At 32.6% G+C, this 22,851-nt stretch overlaps 1 protein-coding gene across 1 annotated transcript in view; it reads right to left on the bottom strand.

Moving 5' to 3' along the window:
• Window positions 1–22,851, bottom strand: part of VPS50 (VPS50 subunit of EARP/GARPII complex) — a 110,500-nt gene that overhangs the window by 60,587 nt on the left and 27,062 nt on the right. Inside the window, exons 10-12 of the mRNA XM_016161303.2 lie at window positions 11,065–11,107; window positions 9,645–9,743; window positions 8,048–8,188 (exon numbers count right to left, since the gene is read on the bottom strand). Of these exons, the coding sequence (XP_016016789.1) occupies window positions 8,048–8,188; window positions 9,645–9,743; window positions 11,065–11,107 (283 nt within the window). The remainder of the gene's footprint in view (window positions 1–8,047; window positions 8,189–9,644; window positions 9,744–11,064; window positions 11,108–22,851) is intronic.

The raw sequence follows: 22,851 nt of genomic DNA, 5'->3' as shown, positions 1-22,851 counted from the left end.
TTAAATCCATAATGTCTATAAAGATAACATACATGCCTAGTAACTGGTGATTATAAAAGGTAAGAAATATCCTATGGAGAAAGATTTGGATTCACAAATCTGGATATTGTAATGCAAATGCTCAATCCAGCATTTTGACCATGCTTCACTATTCAAACATCAAAATAAGCTCCTAGGTCAAATTTTGACCAACACTTTCACATAATCCACAGATCTGATTTCCCACCTCATTACTATCAGCTAAGAGTAACATTTTACACCTTCCATTTCTATTGTTAACCATCTCAAGCAACCTACATGATCAAAATAATGATGAAAGTAGCTTATTGTAACCAGCAACATCTCAGCCTTAATTATAAACAATAAGTTTGATAAGAATCTAGAGGCTATTTCAAAGAACAGCATAAATCCAGAAATGAATATAAGCAGGCTTTCCAAATTTTAAGCACATAATGAAAATCATCTTTTGAAAGTTGCTTAAGTGCAAAGTTAAGTGGTAAATATAAAAAGGAGGCTGCTAGATTTAGTCTTTTATTTTTAAAAATTATTTTAAATTATTAATTTACTTTTATACCCACCAGAAATCTCTACTATCAAACACCTACAAAAATTTCAGGAAGATGATTTTTACACTAAAACATCAAAATAAAAATTCTTAGGATAATCCTTAAAGTATTACTTTGTTCTTGCTTCACTTTGACTTAGCATTCTAATCACATCCTAACAAACCTAAAGGAAACAAGTTTTGACATTCTCCCAGAGATCCAAAACTCCTGAGGCCAACATCCACCTCACTCCATCCAACCACACACACATACTAATAGATGGATTACAAAAAAAAACAGCAAAAAAGTTATCAGTATGTTTAGATTAATGCTGTTAACACCATGAGCTCACAACACCAGAAGCTGCTGGGAGGACTACTGCTTATCTGGGAGGCTTCTGCATGTGCTGCAGTTCAAAACAGCACTAGGTCCAGGGAGCGGAAAACATCTCTAAGGAGACTGAACTCTGGACCAAAATAAGTGGCTGGACGAAGCAATTACAAGATCTCTCCGACCTCCAATTACTTCTCTAAGGGCCAAGCTGTACAAAATGTGAATATCCTAAGTACTTTCTAACCACTAGAACCAGAGAGATGTGGACTGGATGGCACATGTTTGGGTCTGGGGCCCAACTTTGTGACTTACTTGGTCCTGATTCCAGCATATCATTTCACGTATCTAGACCCCAAGAGATAATGCAAATAACCTAGCGTCTATCTGGAGCTTTAAAAACGAAGACTGTCCATAGATAAACATATGCAAATGCTGTAGCAAAACTTTATTGAACCAAATTGGAATCATTCGTGATTTAAAAACAAAAACCTCATGGTGAAAAAATCATTCTCATCTCTCAGGCATTTTATCATTAATACTAAATATGTATATAGACATGAAGATATATGTATTATGTCTGTTATAAATAATGCCAACTTAAAACTAAGTAACCAGTACCCTCTAATAAATTGTAAAATAGACGGGGGTGGGGTGGGGTGTCTCCTTTAGTACCATTCTCAGGTTTTTCTAATTGCTATTAAAAGGCCTTAATCAAATATACAGCTTAATACTATAAAACAAGCAAAGCATGTATAATCAGAATAAACAATTTATCTTTCAAAGTTTCAAGTGATAAAATGTTACAAACCCCTGTGCTGAGATTATCACCAAAAAAGGGACAATACTTAAATGTAAAAACACCATCAAGTTAGGAATAGGGTTTATTGGCAAGTTTCAAGAATGGCTTTCTATCATTAAATTATTTTGTGTTTATGCTGGCTGCTGAGTGCCACCCCGCTCCCACACACAAAGCCATCCAGCAGTCTAAATTACATTGATAGTTTTAAGGGTTCTTAGATGGGCATTAGAGAAGCCTTGCCACACATGAGCCAGTTTCAAATGACTAGAAAATCCCTTCTCTTCCAGCCAAGAGAGGGAAGGTTGGTTACCCAGGTAACTACAGCTCAAGGCATGCACTCCATAGGCACTTATTAGTCCCAGGATACATTAGAAACAACCAAGTCATCATACTGAAACACAGTTAAAGCAAGCCAGGCAACCTACTGTTCTTTTCACCTACCCTACGCTGCCTTCCTATCATGCCATCGTTTAGGATATTTCTTTACCCCTGGACCCAGTCACATACACTGTGTTGAAATATTACCCTAAATATTTACAAATTAATATATAATTCATATAGAAGAAAACTGGCTGGGTGCTAGATATATGTGATAAGAATAAATGTGACAGCTGAATTCTTAGAGTATTCTAAAACTCACCTGATAAAGCACTCAAGTAAATACTAACTATTCCTCTAACTAAAAAGGTTTCTCTCTGACCAAGTGTTTAAATTTGTAGCTTCCAGTAGGAAAGGCCTACTCACCTATTCATCCAAATCAACCTCAGCAATTAATGCAAAGTTCCAGATTAATTTCCTTCACACTTCAACTATGCCTGAATGATATATTATTCTTGATATGCTATCTTCTAGTATCTGAAAATCAAGCTATTAAATGCAAAATAATCAGCATGCATATGTACACAGAAATGGATAAAGCTGACACTGCTGATGAAGAGTATGAATTAAAACACAATTTCTGGAGGGCGATTTTGGAAATATGAACCAAAAGCCTTAAAAATGAAAAGCCTTTGGCAATGCAATTTCAGGTCTTGTCATTTATCCTAAAGAAATAATTAAAATATTTGTGTAAAGATTTAGCTTTAAGAATACTTACTACAGTGTTGTTCATAATGACAAAAGCTAGAAATAACAAATAGGTTAATTAATCCACAAGATCTCTTACACTGAAATATTGTCAAGCCATTAAAAGTTATGTGGGTAGCATATCTGCAGAAATGGAAAATTGTTTATAATATAGCAGGTGGGAATAATGTTATAAAACTGTGTTTACAGCATAATCCTACTTTTAAAGCCTATTTGCTTACATATACGTTAAAAAATAGCTTTGCATGCAGAACTGTTAATTTCTATTTTCCCCTTTTTATCTGTATTTTCCTAGATTTAATATGTTTTAGCTGTATAATTTAAAATATGGATATTTTAAGAGTAAACATTAATGACTGCTTAATTTCAACAACTATATAATCTATATTCTAACTCTATAAGACTGAGTGATGTAAAAATATATAAATAACAGACTAATTTGAAAAGTCAGAAAAGAGAAAAAGGAAAAAGAGGCAGTCAATTCTATGCATAACCCCAAACAAGATGGTTACTACACATGAACATTAAATTTAGCTCAGAACTTCCTGGCAGTTTATCATTTACAGTACAGAGAATCTATACTCTCACACTTTTTGCTAAGAGAAAACATTAATTCTTCATAACAGAAAGTATCCTGAGAATTTAGAAACAAACATGTTTTTGACTCGAGAAGAATTTGTCTTTAGGTTTCTATAGAAACATCAAAATAAACTATATCTTCAACAGAGATCTTACTAAAGATATTTATTGACCCTCAAAAAAATTGACATTAAATTACGATTCAGCATCAGAAGATATTTATAAGAATGAAAATTTAAACGCCTGGAAGAACAGTATACTAAAAGAGCCTTTGGTTTGTCTTTCAATGACGTATGCACATAAAGCAACTGTAAAAGTTCATGGCACAGAGAAGGTGCTCCATGTTGGTTTTCTTCCTCTTCTACTTAATTGAATTTTAAATGTGTCAACACTACAGGAGTTAAGAGACAAAGAGGACAATCCCGATTTACTCAAGAAACATTATTAAATACCTTCAATGTGCTAGACTCTAAGAAAACAAATACGGAAAGTTTCTTCTAAAAGAAAGACTACATTGTTCCCCCAAAGTATTACTACTTTAGCAAGTTCATTTCAAAAACAGAACTCAAAACTCATTAAAGTCATTTGGAAAGGAACCATGGGAAAATGGCTGAGAAAACTTCAGCCAGCTTAACCAGCTATGTTATCATAAAATTAATCAATAATATCCTAAATAACATTTTGAAATAAGTCCCCCAGGGAAATCTATCAGGCTGCCAAAAATAATTCTGAAAAAATAAATTGTTTTTAACTTATGTATACTTCACAAACTTTCATATAATCTACAAAGGATTTCTCTAGAAGATCACTACTTAGTATCTTTAAATCTACGAACTGGTGTAAACATGTAAGGTACATAAAAATGTAAATGTAATCACAAATAAGACTAAATTTTTAAAGTGAATAAAAAACAACTATGCCTTTTTACATTGGCCCTTTCCAAAAATGAATGCAGTTTAATTCTCATTTGAAATTTTTGCTAAGTATTAGTCATTTATTTATGCTTCAAAATAACATACACATTTTTTCAAAAGAACGTAAAGTACTGATCTAAAAATTGTAAGCAAATACCTTTAAGAAAAACAGGAAAACCAAACTGAAAAATAAATTATAAAAAAAAACAAAACTGTGCTTCTAATTAAATCATTTAGAAAAACATAATTTAATAAAGAAAGAAAGTACATTCAATTGCAAAATGATTTCAAAAGTTCAAAGCCAATTAAACTTCTTACTCAGAACAATGGTGACATGACACAAATGGCAGAAATTTCATAATGAGGCAGGATGATGGGCTTGAGTACTCTGAAGTTCTCTGTTAGCCAGAGTAAACAAAAACAGAACACTAATTTTGCCCCAGATTTCTTTGTAAAGGAATATTACAAAAAAAAAAAAAATTGGTTCAATTTCATTCTAGCCCATTTATTAACACACTGATATCTGTGAGTGGTTTAAAACAATACTATTAAAAAGACCAAGCAAAATGATTATCTCTTCATTTCCAATCTCTTTCCATTTAAAGGAAATATAATTGTTCACTGTTTACAGAAACTCCACCCTTCTCTCAACTCCGATTGGTGTACCATTTCATTTATTTCACTTTTTAATGTTACTTTTAAATTCTATCTATAATTAAGGACTTCCCTCAAAATACTGCTACTGTACAGAGAAAACCACTGCCCAAATGTCTGGGATCTTTCTTCTCACTTCCAAAATCTGCCAGTCAATACCCTATACACATTTCCTGAGGGCTCTTCTTCCATGACATTTCACAGCCGCATACATTCTCGCACTAGTACAGCCTCAATACATCACTTACTTCCAATTAGGGCTAAAATGATTCTCGACTGCCCACATATTGAAATATTATGAACTTTATATTCTAATACAAAGCTCCTTCATGAATTATCTCCCTTGCCTGAGCTGTAACATTCCAGATCCTTGATATGTGTTCTCACCAAGAAAACATAAATTTCCTTTTATCAGCTTATGTATTAAACGTCTAAGGGTTCCCTCCATTTTTCCTCTCCTGAGGTAACCACCTTCAACTAACCGAAATCTGATGTGAAATAATCTCTTCCTAATCTCGCCTGATTTAAACATGTCAAATGTAACTCAATATTATAAAATAATTTAAAACTTAATTAGGTTTCAAAGAAATGTCCACATCCCTATCAGCCTGTAGCAGCACTGACTGAAATAGTTATGAGATTCCTGGGATAATCTCTGACTTCCTTAAATTTTTATCAAGATAGTGCCAAAGAAAATGAGCCACCTTAAAACGCATCACATTCGTCACCTCATTATTCAGCTCTTCTGAGTCTCTTCTTTCAACATAAAGAACCTGCCATATCTAACTCTATTAAATCGTTTCCTCAAAAGAAATTCCTCCATGAAGCCATCATAACATTTGCTACTATTCTCATCACTTCAAACTAAAACTTTGACAGCCTGAATGTAAATCAGAACTGTACAACAGTGTTGAACAAATAACAATATATGTACCTGCTGCTCGGGGGGCGGGGGGGTGGGGGTAGAAGGGGGAAATGGGTTGTTCCCCAAGACTAAGCTCTAGTATACTTTAATTTAACTACACACACACACACACACACACACACACACACACACACACACACCCTCTCACCTACTATATTATACATATGTAGATAATTTTATGAAGAAGTAGCAAATGTTCCTGGCAGTAATTTTAACAAGCATTTACTCAAGATGAAATCAAGAAAGATGAGCCCTTCATCATCCGAAAATTTAAATATACACAGCTACTTCAAAAGGTTATTTTAGAGTAAGTTTCAAGAAAAAAGGTTAAGAAAATTCATGATAAATGCTATGATAAACACTTTAAGCCCAATTTTTTGTTCGTAATAATTTGTTAAGTACGACTTCTAGTTTTATATTATATAAATGCACCAATGATCTTTTTCAAGAAGCATAAGCATAAATATGTATCTGATTTTTAAAAGAATACAAAAGTTTATTGATAACAAAATACACTACACTCACAGAAGATTTAACCAAAGTCAAGAAGACTGAAGGACAAAAGCCTAATTTGTTTAAAATGTTTGTTTAGTTATCAAAAGTTATTTTCTGCTTTAACAGAAAAATCACTAACTTGAATTAAATTGTTTTATTATTTAAATCATCTATTAGTGACAATACTGAGAGAATCGAAAATAAAATTGAATATTTCATTTAAAAATACATACTATCAACCTATGAAAATATATGAATAAGAAAATAACTGCAATTCGTCAAATGATGGCTGTACTTAAAACTAGATATTTAAAAATGATTACGCATATCACACTTAAAACTAATAATCAAAATCTGTGAAAGTCATGATTTATAAAATTATTTTAAAAATATTTTTTAGCTATATTATCAACTATCCGCTGTCATTAACTTCATTCTTATCTAGCACATATAATCACATCCTTCTGAAATATCTATTGTAGCTCAAGTAAGGATATTTCTCCAGTTCCCAAAGAACATAATCTGAACTTGTGGCAAATAAACTCACTGAAGAATGAAGATGAGCTTAATTTCACATGAATTCCTGGACATAAGTACAGTAAAAAAATAGATATCTACTTCCCAGAACTGTTATTTTCTGAGCTGACATTAGAGAAGTCTCCAGTGAGAGAAATAACAATCTTGGGCTAGAATTAGAGATCAAGGTCAACAATGACCTCCATATTGTCAAACTGAGTGGTCAATTCTGTGATATCACCTTATTTAGACTCTCAGAAGCATCTGAGATAGTTTTACAGTTGACTCTTCTTGCAACAGTTCCTTCTGTAGGGCTGCTGTGACACCACCATCTTCTACTTTTCCTCCTACCCAGCTAGCTGCTCTTTCTCAGACTCTTCTACTGGTCTTCTCTCTACCCAATCCCTGAATGTCACAAAGCCTAGGGCTCTCATGTCTTCTTTATCCACATCCTTACCCCAATCTTCCCATCTAGTACCATGATTTAAATACAATTAGATGCTGATGACTACCAAATCTATAACCTCAACTCTGAATACCTTAGGTTCTTTTATCCAACTGCCTCTTAAACAAGTCCACTTACATGTTAATAGGCATTAAATAGAATTCATAAATTTCCACTACAGACCAGACTTCCTTGTAAAAGCAAATGACACCCTCATTCTCCCAGTTCATTCTCTTTTCATCACACTCTATCTACATCAATTCATCAGTCGGACAAATTCTAAAACAGAGCCCAATTCAGTTCACTTCTTACTTGTGGGTTACATTATCTATAGAACTATATTTAAGAAAGAAACAGAACAACTGGTAACAGATATTGACAGAAATAGCATTTATTCACCCAAAAAGACTGAATCTAAGTGTATATGAAAAAACAGCAAAAATGATGGCTCAGAAGCATCTTAGATGCAATCATAGAAGAGAATTAAGAGCCTGAGAAGGGTAAAAGAAGCTATGAGGGGGTAGAGAATTCATTTAGAAGCAACTGCGCTCCACAAATCTGTACCATCAACTTTTACAATCTGTATGACTGAAGCTTCTAGTTTCTTTTTGAGGACAAGAATAATAAGGGAGAGAAAAAAAAAAAAACTGGCAACATTTTTCTATATTAGTAGCATCTTCAAATAATAGGTGCTAAGGAAAGTAGAATGTGAATTTAAAAATTGAGACATGTGAACAGTAATAAGTTACTACATACTGTACAGAGATCTTTATACTGCAGCTTTTGGAATTTTGTATCTGTATTTCCTGCACATAGTTCCACATAACCAAGGACAACTTGAAACACAGTATTATGAATGGCTTGGGTGAAGTGCATATGAAGTTGATCCATTGCTGTCTATGGAAAGAAAACATAAAACATAATTTCGTGTTACTAAAATAAATTTTGACAGATTTGAAAAACATAGGCAAAAACCTTTATGGATTATAGCTATAGCACAAAGATCACTATTATTCACAGAATTATAACTATAATGTTGATTATTTGCAAACAACCTTTCAAATAACCACAACATCGTACCTATCACTAAAAATAAATTTGAATTGCATTGCAAACACTGCTCTCTTGCTCTGTATTTATGATTGGTACCCATTCTGTTCTTTCTCAAACATCATACACAATCATATCTTTGGATTCCCTCTGCCATCATTCCTTTACATTGTTCAGGATGCATTTCAATGGTCAACCTCTCAGATAAGCCTTTCCTGACTACCCTGTATAAATCAGTACTTTTCATCATTTTATCAACTTACCCTGATACATATTTCTTTATAGCACTGTTACTGCCTGACATCACATTCATTTATTTCTTTAATGTTTGTCTCCCTCACTAGAAGGTAAGACATGAGGCCTTATATCCAGGTGTCTGGAGCAGTGCACAAAGTAGGTACCAGTACATGTTTAATGAGTGAAAGAATTTCTCTAATAGGGAAAATTAGAAGTTAAAATCATATTTTCAAGGATCTTCCAACATGTCCCTCAAAATTACCAAATGTCTTCTTTCTTCTATGTTTTTCTAGGTATAGCTGAAGACAAAAATAAAGTAAAACAAACAACCAAATATCTTTATTCAGATTTTAAAACGTAAATAGAGTTTAAATGGCTTGGTAAAGTCTTAAATTTCTTTCTAAGACAGGAAGCCAATTAAGGAAAGAAAACATTTACATCTATGATGTTTAGGTGTTCTATAGATACATGTATAATCCTGTACACACAGAAGATACAGTTAACTTACAAACTATGGCTCATTTCAAGTTTTTCAAGGAAGCCCCCCCCCCCCTCCCTTGAGCAGTAAAAGTATATAAAACGATGCATCATTAGAGTACTGAAGATATTCTGGGGATAATAGAATGCTTTGAAAAACCTGGTGAATGCAATTTAACTGTTTTACAAACAAAAGTACGCAAAGCACAAAGGTTTACATACCATTCTGAGGGAGCCGTGAAGCTCCAAATTAAGAAGTTCTCAGTCAGGACCAAAAGCTGAAGTAAAAGAGACTACACATCCTCTCTCATTGAATTATCTTATACTACACTTGTTTTAAAAACTACGTAAAATTGTGAAAAACCTGACAAATACTTCATAATTCAAAACAAACGTATGTAACATTTTAATCACACTACATACACTGAGTGTCTGTGAACAACCATGTTACTACTATTAATACACATAAAAATTTACTTTGTTAAATGAAATTTTAAGGACACTACACTAACAATATTCAGACTTAAGCAATCATGAAGATCAATGGATTCTTAATTTTAAAAAAGTAAACATCCTTTTGTTTACTAACCTGTGTTTTTCCAAGAAGTCGATAAGCTTGCTGAACTTTGGTGTAATGGTTAATGTCAAAATTCTTGCAGATTTTAGAAAGAGCTACATCCAACTGTTCCTTTGTATTTAAAAGAGGAGGCAAGTGACAGTCAAGGAATTGTATTTTCAAAGCAGTGAGAAGAAAATATCAAGATTAATTTCTCACTTTTACTTACTATCTAAACACATTTACTATCACACTAAATTTAACAGTTAAAAAGAAATTTAAATAAGAATATAAATAATTATTCTCACCTATCACCAGCTATAATCAAGTTTACTGAGAAGTTATTAATATATTTCTAAAAACTCATGCCTCATATTTCGAAGGACACAAATAAGTATAATAGTTACTAAAGAAATTTTTTTATTTTTACTTAACTCTATGTCTCTTCAAACACCTGCTAAAATCTTATAATTATATGAACTGAATTTGTAGGACAATTTAAAAAAATAAAAAAATCCTTCTGTAATTGCTAAAAAGGAATTTTCAACAAAACTACACTGACCTTAAAAGTACTTTTACATCTAAATGCAACAACTTTATAGATTTCCGTTTCAAAATTATGATTTTTCCACATAAGTACAGCAAATATTATATATTAAGAGTAAAGAAATACTGAGCTTTCAAAAAAAGTACTCATTAAAATATTCAGGTGATTATTTACTTAAAGGATTTTCAAAGTAGTTATCTTTATGGCTGTCAAATAAATTGTCATTCTTAAAAAATAGTAAATAACTACATTAATGATCAAAACTTATTTTCAAAAAAGGTCTTTTAAAAGTCCAGCCACAACTTTTATCAGAAAAATAATAATATAAGACGAAACCAAATAATTCTTATTAAATTTATTAACATGAATACTCTGCTTTGCAAAGATTGCCAAGGAAAGAGATGAACTCTGGCTAAATGAAGGAAGAAAAGCAAGACTTCATGCTCACGATGACTTTTCTTTTCCAGTTTCTAAATTTTTATATAAAATATTATTATGAAGTTAGGAATTTAGGAGGGTTTTCATTAGCCAATAATTAATTCCTAAATTAATTATCTCACTAAACTAAAAAGAAGTAGTAGTTGGTAATCAAAAAATATTTACTACACAGTAGTAAATATTCTGGCGCTATAATTTACATGAGAACATACCTCTGACTAAAAGTTTGGGGATCTTTCTGGATGTGGTGATATTTTCAAATACTGTTTTCTGGTCTCATAATTCTGAAAGTATTATTGACTTTACAAGTAGATTAACACTAACTTGACAACACACAAATATTCCAAATGAAAAATGACAAAGTGTAGCAATCTAGAAACACTGGTAATAACAAGTCAAAACATAACATGCATCTATGCTAATCAAAAACTCTTGAGTAGAAAAAGTCATTTAACTTATAATTCTTACCTCAATTTGTTCTAAAGTATCTTGCAGCTTTGAATTTAGTTCACTATTAAATGAAACAGAGAGTTAGATGTGCCTTTTTTAAAAGAGATATCTAAGTGCTAAATAAATACATGCTAGCTGAATAAATAATCAATAAATTCACAGATTGATAGTATGAGCAGTAAGTTGTTTCGCTGATTCTATAATAAGGCAAGAAAAAAAAAAGAATTAGGAAAAAATAAGTATCATTACGCGCAGCAATGGAATTGTATAGGCAGAAAATACAAAAGAATCTATATATAAAACTAAGAATTTAAGAATTAAAAATTGATATCAAGTTTTAAATTAAAAGTATAATATAGATAAAGTAAATTTTCCAAACTGAAATTAATTTATATATATATTAAGAACAAGATTTTAGACAATTTTTAATCCCATTTCAGAACACCAAACACCTGGGAACAAATCTAATAAAAAATATATAATACAAAACTGAGCTAAAATAAAGACTTAAATACACATAGGTATATATCACATAAACAGACTAAAACCTTCAATATATTTACAATATCATTTCTCACCAAAACAATCTTCTAAAACAAATAAAATTCTAATAGAAATCCAGTAGTGTTTTTTTTAATTGACCTGACAAACTGCTTCTCAAGTTTATGTGGAAACACAAAGGACTAAGAAGTCAAGAATATCTTGAAGAATAATCCTGAAGGACACCTACTAAAATAGGTAAAGACTTATGATAAAAGTACGGCAATAAGATAGTGTGGTACGTAAACAGGTCGACAGAACACAATAAAAATAAAAGGCATAAAGCTTGAACAGATACATGACAAAGATGTTATCTAATTGGCCAATAAATATAAACAGGCATTCCAATTAGGTATTCAGGAAATGAAAACTAAAACTATAAGACATCATAACAAACAACCGGGGCTAAAAATATTTTTGTTAATTCGAAATGACATCAACAAATGTTGGCAAGAATGCAGAGAAAATAGAACATTGAATTCAATGCTAGAGGAAGAGGAAACAGATAAAACCTCTTTGGAAAACTGTGACATCTACTAAATCTCAATACTTAACTCTATATCCCAGAAATCTTAGATATGTGTCTAACAGGAATGCATGTACAATCCTTGTACCACTATTTGTAATAGACAAAATACTGAAGCAATACAATTGTCTACAAACAAATAAATGATAATGTGTGACATATTTATATGATGAAATACTACAGCAATGAAAATGTATTACCTGAATCTCAAAAAACATGATATTGGGCAAAAATGTCAGTTAAAAGTACATACCATATAATTCCATTTTAGTAATGTTCGAAACCAGTAAAACTAACTTCAGTGACAAAAGCCAAAACAGTGATTACCTTGGGAGAATAATGACTGAAAGCATGAAAGAAATTTGTGGGGTGCTAGAAGTGTTCTATTTCTAGGAGGTAATTACACATCTATGTTCACTTTGTAAAAGTTTACTGCACTTGGGATATGTGACTGAATCTGATTTCATTACTTTCAATTCTCCCTAGGTCAATTAAGAGGGAGAAAAACAAAACTAAACATAGAACTGATATTCGAATTATAATCTCATTACTAAAAAAAAAGATTTTGTGATATTTAACAAAATAAATACAATCATAGGGAAAACATTTAACAAAAAGATTAAAGCAAAAGTAAAATAAAATAATAAAAACAAGTGAAGATATAGTTTGGTACATCAAGATCATACAAGGTTTTTTTTACAACTGTCATTTGACTCTCAAAGTCCTAGCAGCAAAAAACAAAAAGGGAGGGCCACAATATATAATTCAGTGCCCATAACATCAAAACATACCAGTAACTCATAGGGGAAAACAAAAACAAAACAAGGGGAAAAAAATCATTTTTGCTGTCATTAAGTTCTAAGAGAAAATTTTGCCAGTCTTAATAAACAGGATAACAACCTTTATATTCTAAGACACAACACCTTAGAAAAGCCTTACTGAAAATACAATAATGGATTCCTTGCATTTGCTTTTTTTTTCTTAATTTATTTATTTAGTTTTAAGTATACAGCACATTGGTTCATAAAACAGTCCCTCCAATTGCTCCCTCCCTCCCCTGGCCCCCGAGCTAGCCATTGTGTTAATGCTAACTGCATTCCCTCTGCCAAGCTCCCCATCCCCATGCCAACTAGCAACTACTAATTTGTACTTCTTTAACCCTTCACTCCATTCTCCCAGCCCCTCAACCCCTCTCCCCTCTGTCCATCGCCAAATGCATTTGCTTCTTATAGAACCTTTTACTGCAAGGTGAGGAGAAAACACCAGAGTAATGTGATATATATAGATATAGAGATATAAAGCAATTTGTCAAAAAAAGTAAAACCAATAATTACACAAGTATCCAGTTTTTGATTGTCTCAAGGATAAATGTCCAAACATCTAGAGGAATTAAACCATTTTCTACAAATACTATCTATCATCGGCACACTTTTGATTAAAGTTGAGATTTGGAGATTATATTCTGTGAGTAATACTACATCCTTTGACAACCAAAAGTATAGGACTGATACCTTATTAGAAAAATTAAGGTCTCTAAACAAAATTTATACCTGAAAAATAGCCAGATACAGGTTAAGAGAATACTTGTAGACAGAACAAAGATTTTCCTTAAAAATGTCATTATGGGACAATTTTTGTCCAAAAAAAAAAAAATGAAAATAAGAATGAGAGTTAAAGGCCCCAAAATAATACCCCTAAGAGTATAGTCATAGCAGTACTTCAGCACTTGAAGGAATTAAATCATTCTACATCTCACCCCCCAAAAAATCAGTAACCTCTCCCAAAGTTGTTCCTTCTCCTATGTTCTCTGTCTTTTAATTCATATCATCACCAACCCATTCAATCCAAGTTGGAAATCTCAAAGTCAACTTTAACTCTTCCTACTCTTCATATGTAACTGGTAATCAAATCTTGATGATTTCACCATTTCAGAATTTCTCATATCCACCTATTCTTCTTTCTCAATTTTGTGTTTTAATTCAAGCATTATCACCTTTTACTTGAACTATCTTAAGAACTTCCTAATAAATCTCTAAACACAACAAACACACCTTACCCTTCAATCCATCCATCCATTTGTTTGACAATTACCACTGATCTACTATATACCAAACACTGTATGACATTCTCCAAAAAACTTTCAGGGATGGCTCTGAGCAGGGGTCTAACTTCAGACTGGATTTCATTTGATCTGGCAGCATAGCATTTTTAAATAGCTTATATATGAAAGGCTTTAGGCAGGGCCTAACCAGTCCTGTGGGCTGGACCATTTCTGCTGTCTTACATCTGACAGCTCTACATATATGTTACCTGCCTGATCCCTGAGTTTGCAACTCCTAAGTAAAGTGGAAATAAAATCACATTAACCCACTACTTTAAAACCTTTTTTAATGGCTCTCATTAAGCCAAGGATAAAGCCCCAAATTAGTATGGCATGTAAGACTCTTAACAACTGACAGGAAAATTAACTTCCCATTCATTTTTCAGTGCCTATATTTTAGACATATGGACTATATGCAATTCCTCAAGCTAACTCTAGACTTTCACACCCTATGTTCTTACAGGTAATGTTCACAATAACTAGAACAGACCTTCTCCTTTTCTTACTCGCAAACGTCCATCTTTCTTTCCAGGCCCAATCCAAATGTCATCTTTTCTGAGAAGTGCTCCCCTGCTAACTAATGCTCTGTTTGCAGCTCCTTTTATTATAGTGAGGAATATCTGTGATTGTCTCTCTAAGAAGAGACTGTGGCTTATTCCCTAGTGACTTCCTAGGGCTGACTAAACTCACACCTGACTCAGAGCAGGTAATAAATACCTGCTGAGTCAAATTTTTAATTCCAACAAAAATGGCGAAATTTTACTAGCATAACATTAACCCTTACTTTCTACCTCAATAAATAAAACAATAGAGATAGAAAATAAGGAGAATGTTTTAAAGAAAACCACACTAGATCCTGGGTCTATAGGTGCCTTAGCAAGAGGCATAAAGAGGTAAGCAGAGCTAAATCCAGTTTTACTCCTTTATCATATAAGACTCATAAATTCACCTAAGGCAAAAAGATATGGAAAGGAAAGAATACCAGGAATAATAAAGTATATTGGAACTGGGAAACATATTCTTTCAGAGAATATTTTCAGTTTGAAAGAAAAATATACCTAAATTCATTCATAGGTGAGAATAATAATTTCTTCAGTTTCTCAATTGAAAAAAATAGGCTTTAGTGTTCATAAAATTATAAATCTAGATGTTTTTATTGCTTCTATTAATTATGGTTAAAATTATTCTATATTCTATACATTAAGTTAATGCAAACATGGTCATTTAAATAGTATGTAGATTTTAAATATAAAATCTATAAATCAAACATTTTTGTTTTATTAAAATGCTTTCGAAAGCTACATCTGCAGTTTGACAAATTAAAACACAGATATAAAAATAACGTGATTACAGAATGGACATATTAACTGTATAGTCTTTAAAGAACTCCTTAGCCATCATTTAGAAACATAAATTCAAGTCATTTCAGTCAATTAGTCAAAGTATATTAAAAGGATCTATTCAGAAACTTTGGGATAAATAAAAGCAATATTATTGTCAAAAAAAACTAGTACTAAGATGGAAGGCTAAAAGCTATTAAAGGCTATTTGCAAGCTTAATGAAATGAATCAAACAATTTTGGGGACATTTTTACCATCACTACAGAAAATATTAAAGATAACATATCCATACATAGTTAATACTGTTCTTTTAAATAGCTAATCTAGGACACACACGTGCAAAATGAGTCCTAGAAAGGCTGCGTATAAATCAAAATTTTGTACAACTTTGACCAAAAGACAAGATGGAACAAAGGTAATTAACACCTTAATGATCTTTCCCTGCTCTGTTATTAAGGAGCCATGTGATTTAAGTAGTCTCTTAAAATCTCTGAGCATCAGTTTCCTGGGCTGCTTCCAGCTCTAAAGAATCTATTTAATATTTCAGTTTGAAAAATCTATTATATACTGAACACAAGTGTACCCAATTATTACATTTTTGTAATATGTTTACACAGAATGCTAAAATCACTAGAACAAACTCAAGTAAAATTTATAAGTTTACAGTGTATCTCCATGACCTGGAAAAATTCCAGTCTATTTAGGTCAGAGGTCTACTCTAGTGGTTTCAATCCACTCACAGCTGACAGTTAATCAATAGACTTCAGAGAGACCTGATTTTCAAACATTTCAAAGCCAGACCAACAACCCTGAGGTACCAGGAAATGTCCACATAATCCTTCAAACCATGAACAGACTACAAAAGAACTCTTAAGATCATTTTGGATCTACCCAGATCTTTGTCCACACTCTCTTCAGAAATCCCTGACCTAACCCAGAAGACAATCATATACCACAAAGAAAGCTCCATTACTAAGGATACTAAAGATGTTCAAAACATCTCCGAATTTTATAAATTGTAATTCTAAAGCAGAAACCAGGCCCAGGAGCCAAGTCTACCTAACAGTCTGTTTTTAAATAAAGGGTTTTTTTTTTTAATTAAATTAATTGAGGTGACACTGGTTAATTGGGTTTCAAGTATACAATTCAATAATCGTACGTATATTGCACTGTGTTTTCACCACCCAAAGTCAAATCTCCTTCTGTCACAATATATTTGACCCCTTCTGCAAGCTTTTCCTACCCCCCATCTCTTTTCCCTCTGGTAATCACTAAACTGTTGTCCATGTCTATGAGTTTTTGTTTGTTTGTCTTGTTTGTTGCTTTCAGTTTTACATCCCACATATGAATGAAATTATATGGTTCTCAGTTTTTTCTGTCTGACTTATTTCACTTAGCATGATAATTTCAAGATCCATCCATGTTGTCATAAATGGCAGTATTTCACCTTTTCTTATGACTGAGTAATATTCTACCGTATATATATACCGCAGCTTCTTTAGCCAATCATCTATCGAAGGACACCAGTTGTTTTCACATCTTGGCTACCATGAATAACGCTGCAGTGAACACAGGGATATACATATCTTTATAGATAAATGTTTTCAAATTTTGGGGTTAGATACTCAGAAGAGAGATTGCTGGGTCATTTAGAAGTTCTAGTCTCAATTTTTTGATGAACCTCCACACTGTTTTCCATAATGGCTGAACCAATTTACATTTCCGCCAGCAGTTTTACTTAAACACAGACACATGAATATGCTTACACATTGTTCATGGCCCACCTAGTAACCCAACTTCTAGGGCAGGGCTGAATAGTTGTAACCAAGATCTTATAGCCTATAAAGTTTAAAATATTTATTATACATCTCTTTAATGACAAAATTTGCCAAGGCTGTGTTAGAGTTTAGCAGAAGACTTTTTAGTTGGTCAACTGATCAATGTTAAAACAGGAATATTTATATGTATATGTGCTTGTATTTACATGTATATTAAATATTTTAACTAAAATTATATAAATGTACTTCATCCATTTCTGGTTTAGAACCAATGTTTTTCAATTTTATTGGAGTCTTAATATCTTAGTCTCATATGAGCCAAATCACAAATAAATTGTCTGTAATTTTAAGTTTCAGTTTCTCTAAGATGAAGTAGGAACTTTAAGATGATATAAAACAATCCGAATACCAAATAACATTTGGTTACCTTATACCCCCCAATTTTTATAAGTTGTCTCATCTTAAACAAATTCAAATTTATTTTTAACAATATGTTTTGTTTTCCCAATGCATTCAATTTAACTTTCAAAAACTTGTTTCATTTCATTAGTTTAACATAAATACGGCTGGCAGAAAAAAATACAATTAACTTTATTAAGTATATAACTCAACTGCTAAAACAGAATAATAAAAATTGGCCTACTAGCCTCGAGCTTCCACCGTATATAATAGCTATTAGTGTAACAGTGGTTAAAAACAAGCTCTGTATTCCAACAGACCTAAATTAAATCCTGGCTCTGCCACTTATTTTTCAAAGCATCAATTCCTCATCTATAAAAAGAGACAATCATAACACCCCTGAGGAATATTTTATCAATACTAAATAAGAAAAAGGTAAGGAGAATGATTAGTACAGTGCTTGACACATAGTAAAGGTCAATTTCAAATATTATCATAACCATCACCATTACCACCATCATGATTCAATGTTTAAAAGCTAAAACGTAAAGCTCTAGTGAGAAAAACCTTATTGAAATCTAATTGAGAATTTCTGAACAGTCAGTGCAGCCCTAGTTAATGGTGCCTAGCTCCTACTGCTGCTCCCATAAATGTCAATATTTCCCATTCCCGCAGGAGTATAAGAATGAGCCATTCACAGCATGAATATCTCTGATGGTCTTTTGTTTGTGTACTCTGTGCTCTTAACTGGCATATTATCCCACAGTCCTGCCTGTTAACTGCCTGTTACATTAAATTCCTAGGGAACAAATAAATTTTAAAAGCTCCTGGCATAACAAGGACATAGCACCTCATGTGGATAAGCATTAAATAATACTTCATCCATGTCTCATTAGGAGTAAAGAGTTTGACACCTATCACTTTTCTAGGTGACTGGTGAAATTTAGAACATCAAGTACAATGGAAACACCCTAAAAATTTCTAAAGGAAAGACACCATTTATGATGAAATGAAAACAAGAATAGTATCTTTGTCCTATAGAACAGTGGGCTAAAAGACAACTAAGTAATGTCTTCCATTTTCTAAGAAAAAAATATTTTTCGTAAATCATGTTTATAACTAAAGATCATTTCAAAATCTGAAAATTTACCTCTGATATAGCCAATATCAAAAGAAAAAATCCTCAGAGGTCATTGTAACGAAACAAGACAAAACGATAAACAAACAAACAAAAAAAGAATATATATATATTTAAAAAGGTTAGCAACTGAGTAGGACCCTAAAAAAGTAAAAAGTGTTAAACAGAAATTTTTTAAAAAGTAATGGATTTTGATTTTCATTTAGACACAAAGGACCACTTCTCTTTTTTGATAAGTCCACTCTTACTAATCACTCTCCTTACTTTTGCATATACTTATATAATCATATAAACAGTAAATATGGTTTTTATTGGGTTAATTTTCTTAGAAGTAATATATTGAAAAAGCACAGAAGATTTTATTACAGTTGCAAAAAGAAAATAAACTTGACCAAGTAAAAAATACCAGTTTCACTAACAAAACCTGAAAGACGGATAAAGATAAGTAAAAGTATACCAAATTCCTATCTCTCATTGTTATTTTATTACAGAGCATCAATAAATACCTACAGTAATAAATCAGAGAAAAGATATCTTACTGTATTATCCTAAAATATAATTTGATCTACTTAGAAAAAAATTCATCAGCTATAAAATTAATTACTAAGCTGTGGTTTACTCCGGGGAGTAGAAAAGGGAAAGGTGCGTGAGGCAGAAAGAATATCCTTTACCTTTTGTTCAAAATTCTTTTCTTTAAAATGTTTTGCCATGTGATTTTACTTTACACTAGTTTTTAAATGGCGCAGCATGAGAAAGGGTGACAGGGGAAAACAAGTTAATGCATAAGGTCAGGAGAGCAGGTGGTGTTGGAATAGTGTGGTATCAGCAATTCAGCCCAAATACACCGAGCAACAGGGACCGCAGATCTATGCATAGCTCCAGCTAAGCAGGCCTAGTGACATCCCAGAAACACTCATGGCTTGACCACTACTCCAAGCAGGGCCCCTGGGCTCCCCTTGCCTGACCCTACAGAAAGAGATGACAAGTACATCTTGCTAGAAAGGAATCAAGGTCAAAAGGATAAGAATAGTCCCTATATTGGTTATCTGAAAGCTGGGTTTACTCGTCTATAATTAGAGTTCTACAACCTAAAATTTTCATTCAACTGTCAAGATCATGTTATGAAAAAAGTAAAAAAATATTTTAATGATTACAAGAAATTAAATAGTCATCCCTTGGTACCCTTGGGGGTTTGGTTCCAGAACCCCTGCAGAAAACAAAACCCAAGGAAGCTCAAGTCCCTTATGAAAGATAGCACAGTATTGGCACATAACCTACATTTGCGCAAGGCCTCAGCAGGGTATGCCTACCTATCACTTCATTCTCATGGATTCAGTGCAGTGCTAGACACAGGGCAAATTCAAATTCTGCTTTTTGGAGCTTTCCGGGATTTTTAATTTTCCAAATATTTTTGATCTGTGGTTGGTTGGACCCACAGATGCAGAATGCAGGGATATATATGGAGGACTGGCTAAACATCTCATTAGAGTACAGTACTCAACAAACTAGTTCTGACGGTGTGCAAACTTTTCAGTGCAAAATCCAGAAACGGTCTCACGTTTACTAAAGTAGTTCCTTTCAAATAAAATGAAAAATAATGAAGAAGTTTTGACTTTTAAAAATAACTTTTCTTGAAACTAATTTGGATAAATTTCAGGTGAAAAAAATTAAATGGTTCACTCAGATATAGTTTCACATAAACACACTCTGATTCTTATTTCCAGTAAATTCCAACTACATGACTTTCTGTCAGTCAACTCAAAAAAAAATGTCAATTAAAAATGTGCCCTGTCAGTTATAAAGGTGTATAAAACTTGTGTTACAGTATTATTTATTAAAGCTGAAACACAGCACATCTCAAGGACAATATAAAATACTAGAGAACTTAACAACATGTTCAATTTTGGATTTAAAAGACCAGGAAAAACAAACAAACAAACAAAGAAAATTGTATAGAATTAAAAAGGTACACCTAATTTAATAAAGACAAAAATATAAGAAAGTTAGAATAAGATTCCTGTCATTTTTATGGACTCAACCTGTCCTACATATAGACTAACTAGCTATATTCCGTGTCACATTATCTACAAATAGACAAATTTCTCATGCCCTTCCAACTAGAGGCAAAAGGGTTAAATAAGAGGTAAGGGGAAAAGCAGATAAGTTAGGTAGGATAAATGTCGGCTAGCAAAAGCAACAGTCTTAGGATGTGGAGAAGAATTGCTGGTGGAGGTGCTGTCATCACCACCGAATAATTCTGACTAATCTCTCTGTTCTTTGACCACCCTGACACTGTCACTAAATCGTCAAATTTAAAACACAACTCTAACAGTTTTCTCAGATAAAATCCTATTACAATGAATTCCTTGGGCATTTCAACATATTTGTGGATATATTTTTACCTATTTTCAGATGATAAGACAAACATTATTACATGAATGACTCGCATATGTAAACATAGCATACTTCTTTTATATTGTACTATCTAAAATAAAACAATTATTAATTTAAACCATCATTACAGATAATTACAATTTCAAAACCTGACCAGGTTGGACAATTGTAGTTACACATACTTCACATATCATAGTATACATTAGTGAAAAAGTACTTAGAAGCAACTTCATGCTAACTTTAAAAAGCCCAAATAAGAATTACTTTCAAAATACATGTTTTACAGTTAACCTTCATCAAATAAGATACATGCTTTAGCATAGCTAAAATTTTTATTTAATAGAAAAAATAAAGTATCAACCCAAGTCACCTGCTCCCTTTATTTCTTGCTACCAAATCTCTACATCCATTCCTTCCTACTATAACAGTGACCTTTTCGAAGTCGATCTGTTATAATCCCTGCAAAGCCTTAATATATTACTATGTTCTCTATTTTATTTCAACTTTTCACTCTTTCCCATCAATTTTCAATTACTCAGGTTTCTCCATCTCGATTGCTCATCTTTCCTCTTTGTAAAATTTCCTCATTCTATACTTAAAATTTCAACCAAATCTGTCCCTAAGAAGGTCAACTCTGACTTCTTTGTTGTCATAAAGTCAACAGACAGATATTTTCAGTCCTCACTTTCCTTCACATCTCTGCAACAAAGACTTCACGATTCCTGTCCTCTCGCATACACAATCCCTCAGCTCCTGTCTTTCGAGCTCCTGTCTTGCGAACTCCTCTTGGTCCTCCCTCAGGTCCTCCTTGGTCCTGACCCCCTACGGAGAGTTAGATCACAAGCTTCCACCGTATGTTCAACTTCCGTCTCTCTAAGGTCCCATCCCATCCCACCTGTGCCTTCTTCAATTCCACTCCTTCTTGATAGATTATGTTCTCTAGAAAAACAAGATTATTAGTATATTATGTAGGTTCATCACAATACAGCCAATTTCAAAGCAAAACACCTGGCATATAATAAATGCTCAGTAAATCTGTAAGTACCTGAATTTTGTTTACTCAATCATAAATAAGCTGTTCTCACTATAACGGATTTATCACCGCAGAATGAACTAAATGTGTGCTATGCTTTTTCAGGACCCGAAAGGCCTTGTTAAAATTTTCACATACATTCAACATACTACAGCTAATTCTCTATTCACTCGATTAAAGAGTGTAAAATACATAATCGAGTTTTTAATAGTGACAGTTAATCACTGTCAAAATGATAAAACCAAAATATCATTGGTACTACTTAACTATGTATTTCCTAATCCAATAAAAAGTGTGTTGCTTTAATATTATAATCCTGAAGAAAAAAGTACCATAAATATTTAAATAACATCTCTAGGAAAGAAATATCTAGCCCTTATCCTATACCCAGCAGAGACCTACGATGCAAAAATACAGTAAAAGGAAAAAAATAATTCGAAGCTGTACTAATGTTTTGGTCTACCATAATCTTTTTATTTTTCAGATACTAGCAATCAACATCTACAATATCAGTGTGCTCGCTGACTGCCAGAATTTCCATACCGGAGAGACTAAG

This window comes from Rousettus aegyptiacus, unplaced genomic scaffold (assembly GCF_014176215.1).
Source record: "Rousettus aegyptiacus isolate mRouAeg1 unplaced genomic scaffold, mRouAeg1.p scaffold_m13_p_13, whole genome shotgun sequence".
Lineage (NCBI taxonomy): Eukaryota > Metazoa > Chordata > Mammalia > Chiroptera > Pteropodidae > Rousettus > Rousettus aegyptiacus.
This window is presented reverse-complemented; position numbering and strand designations above follow the sequence as displayed.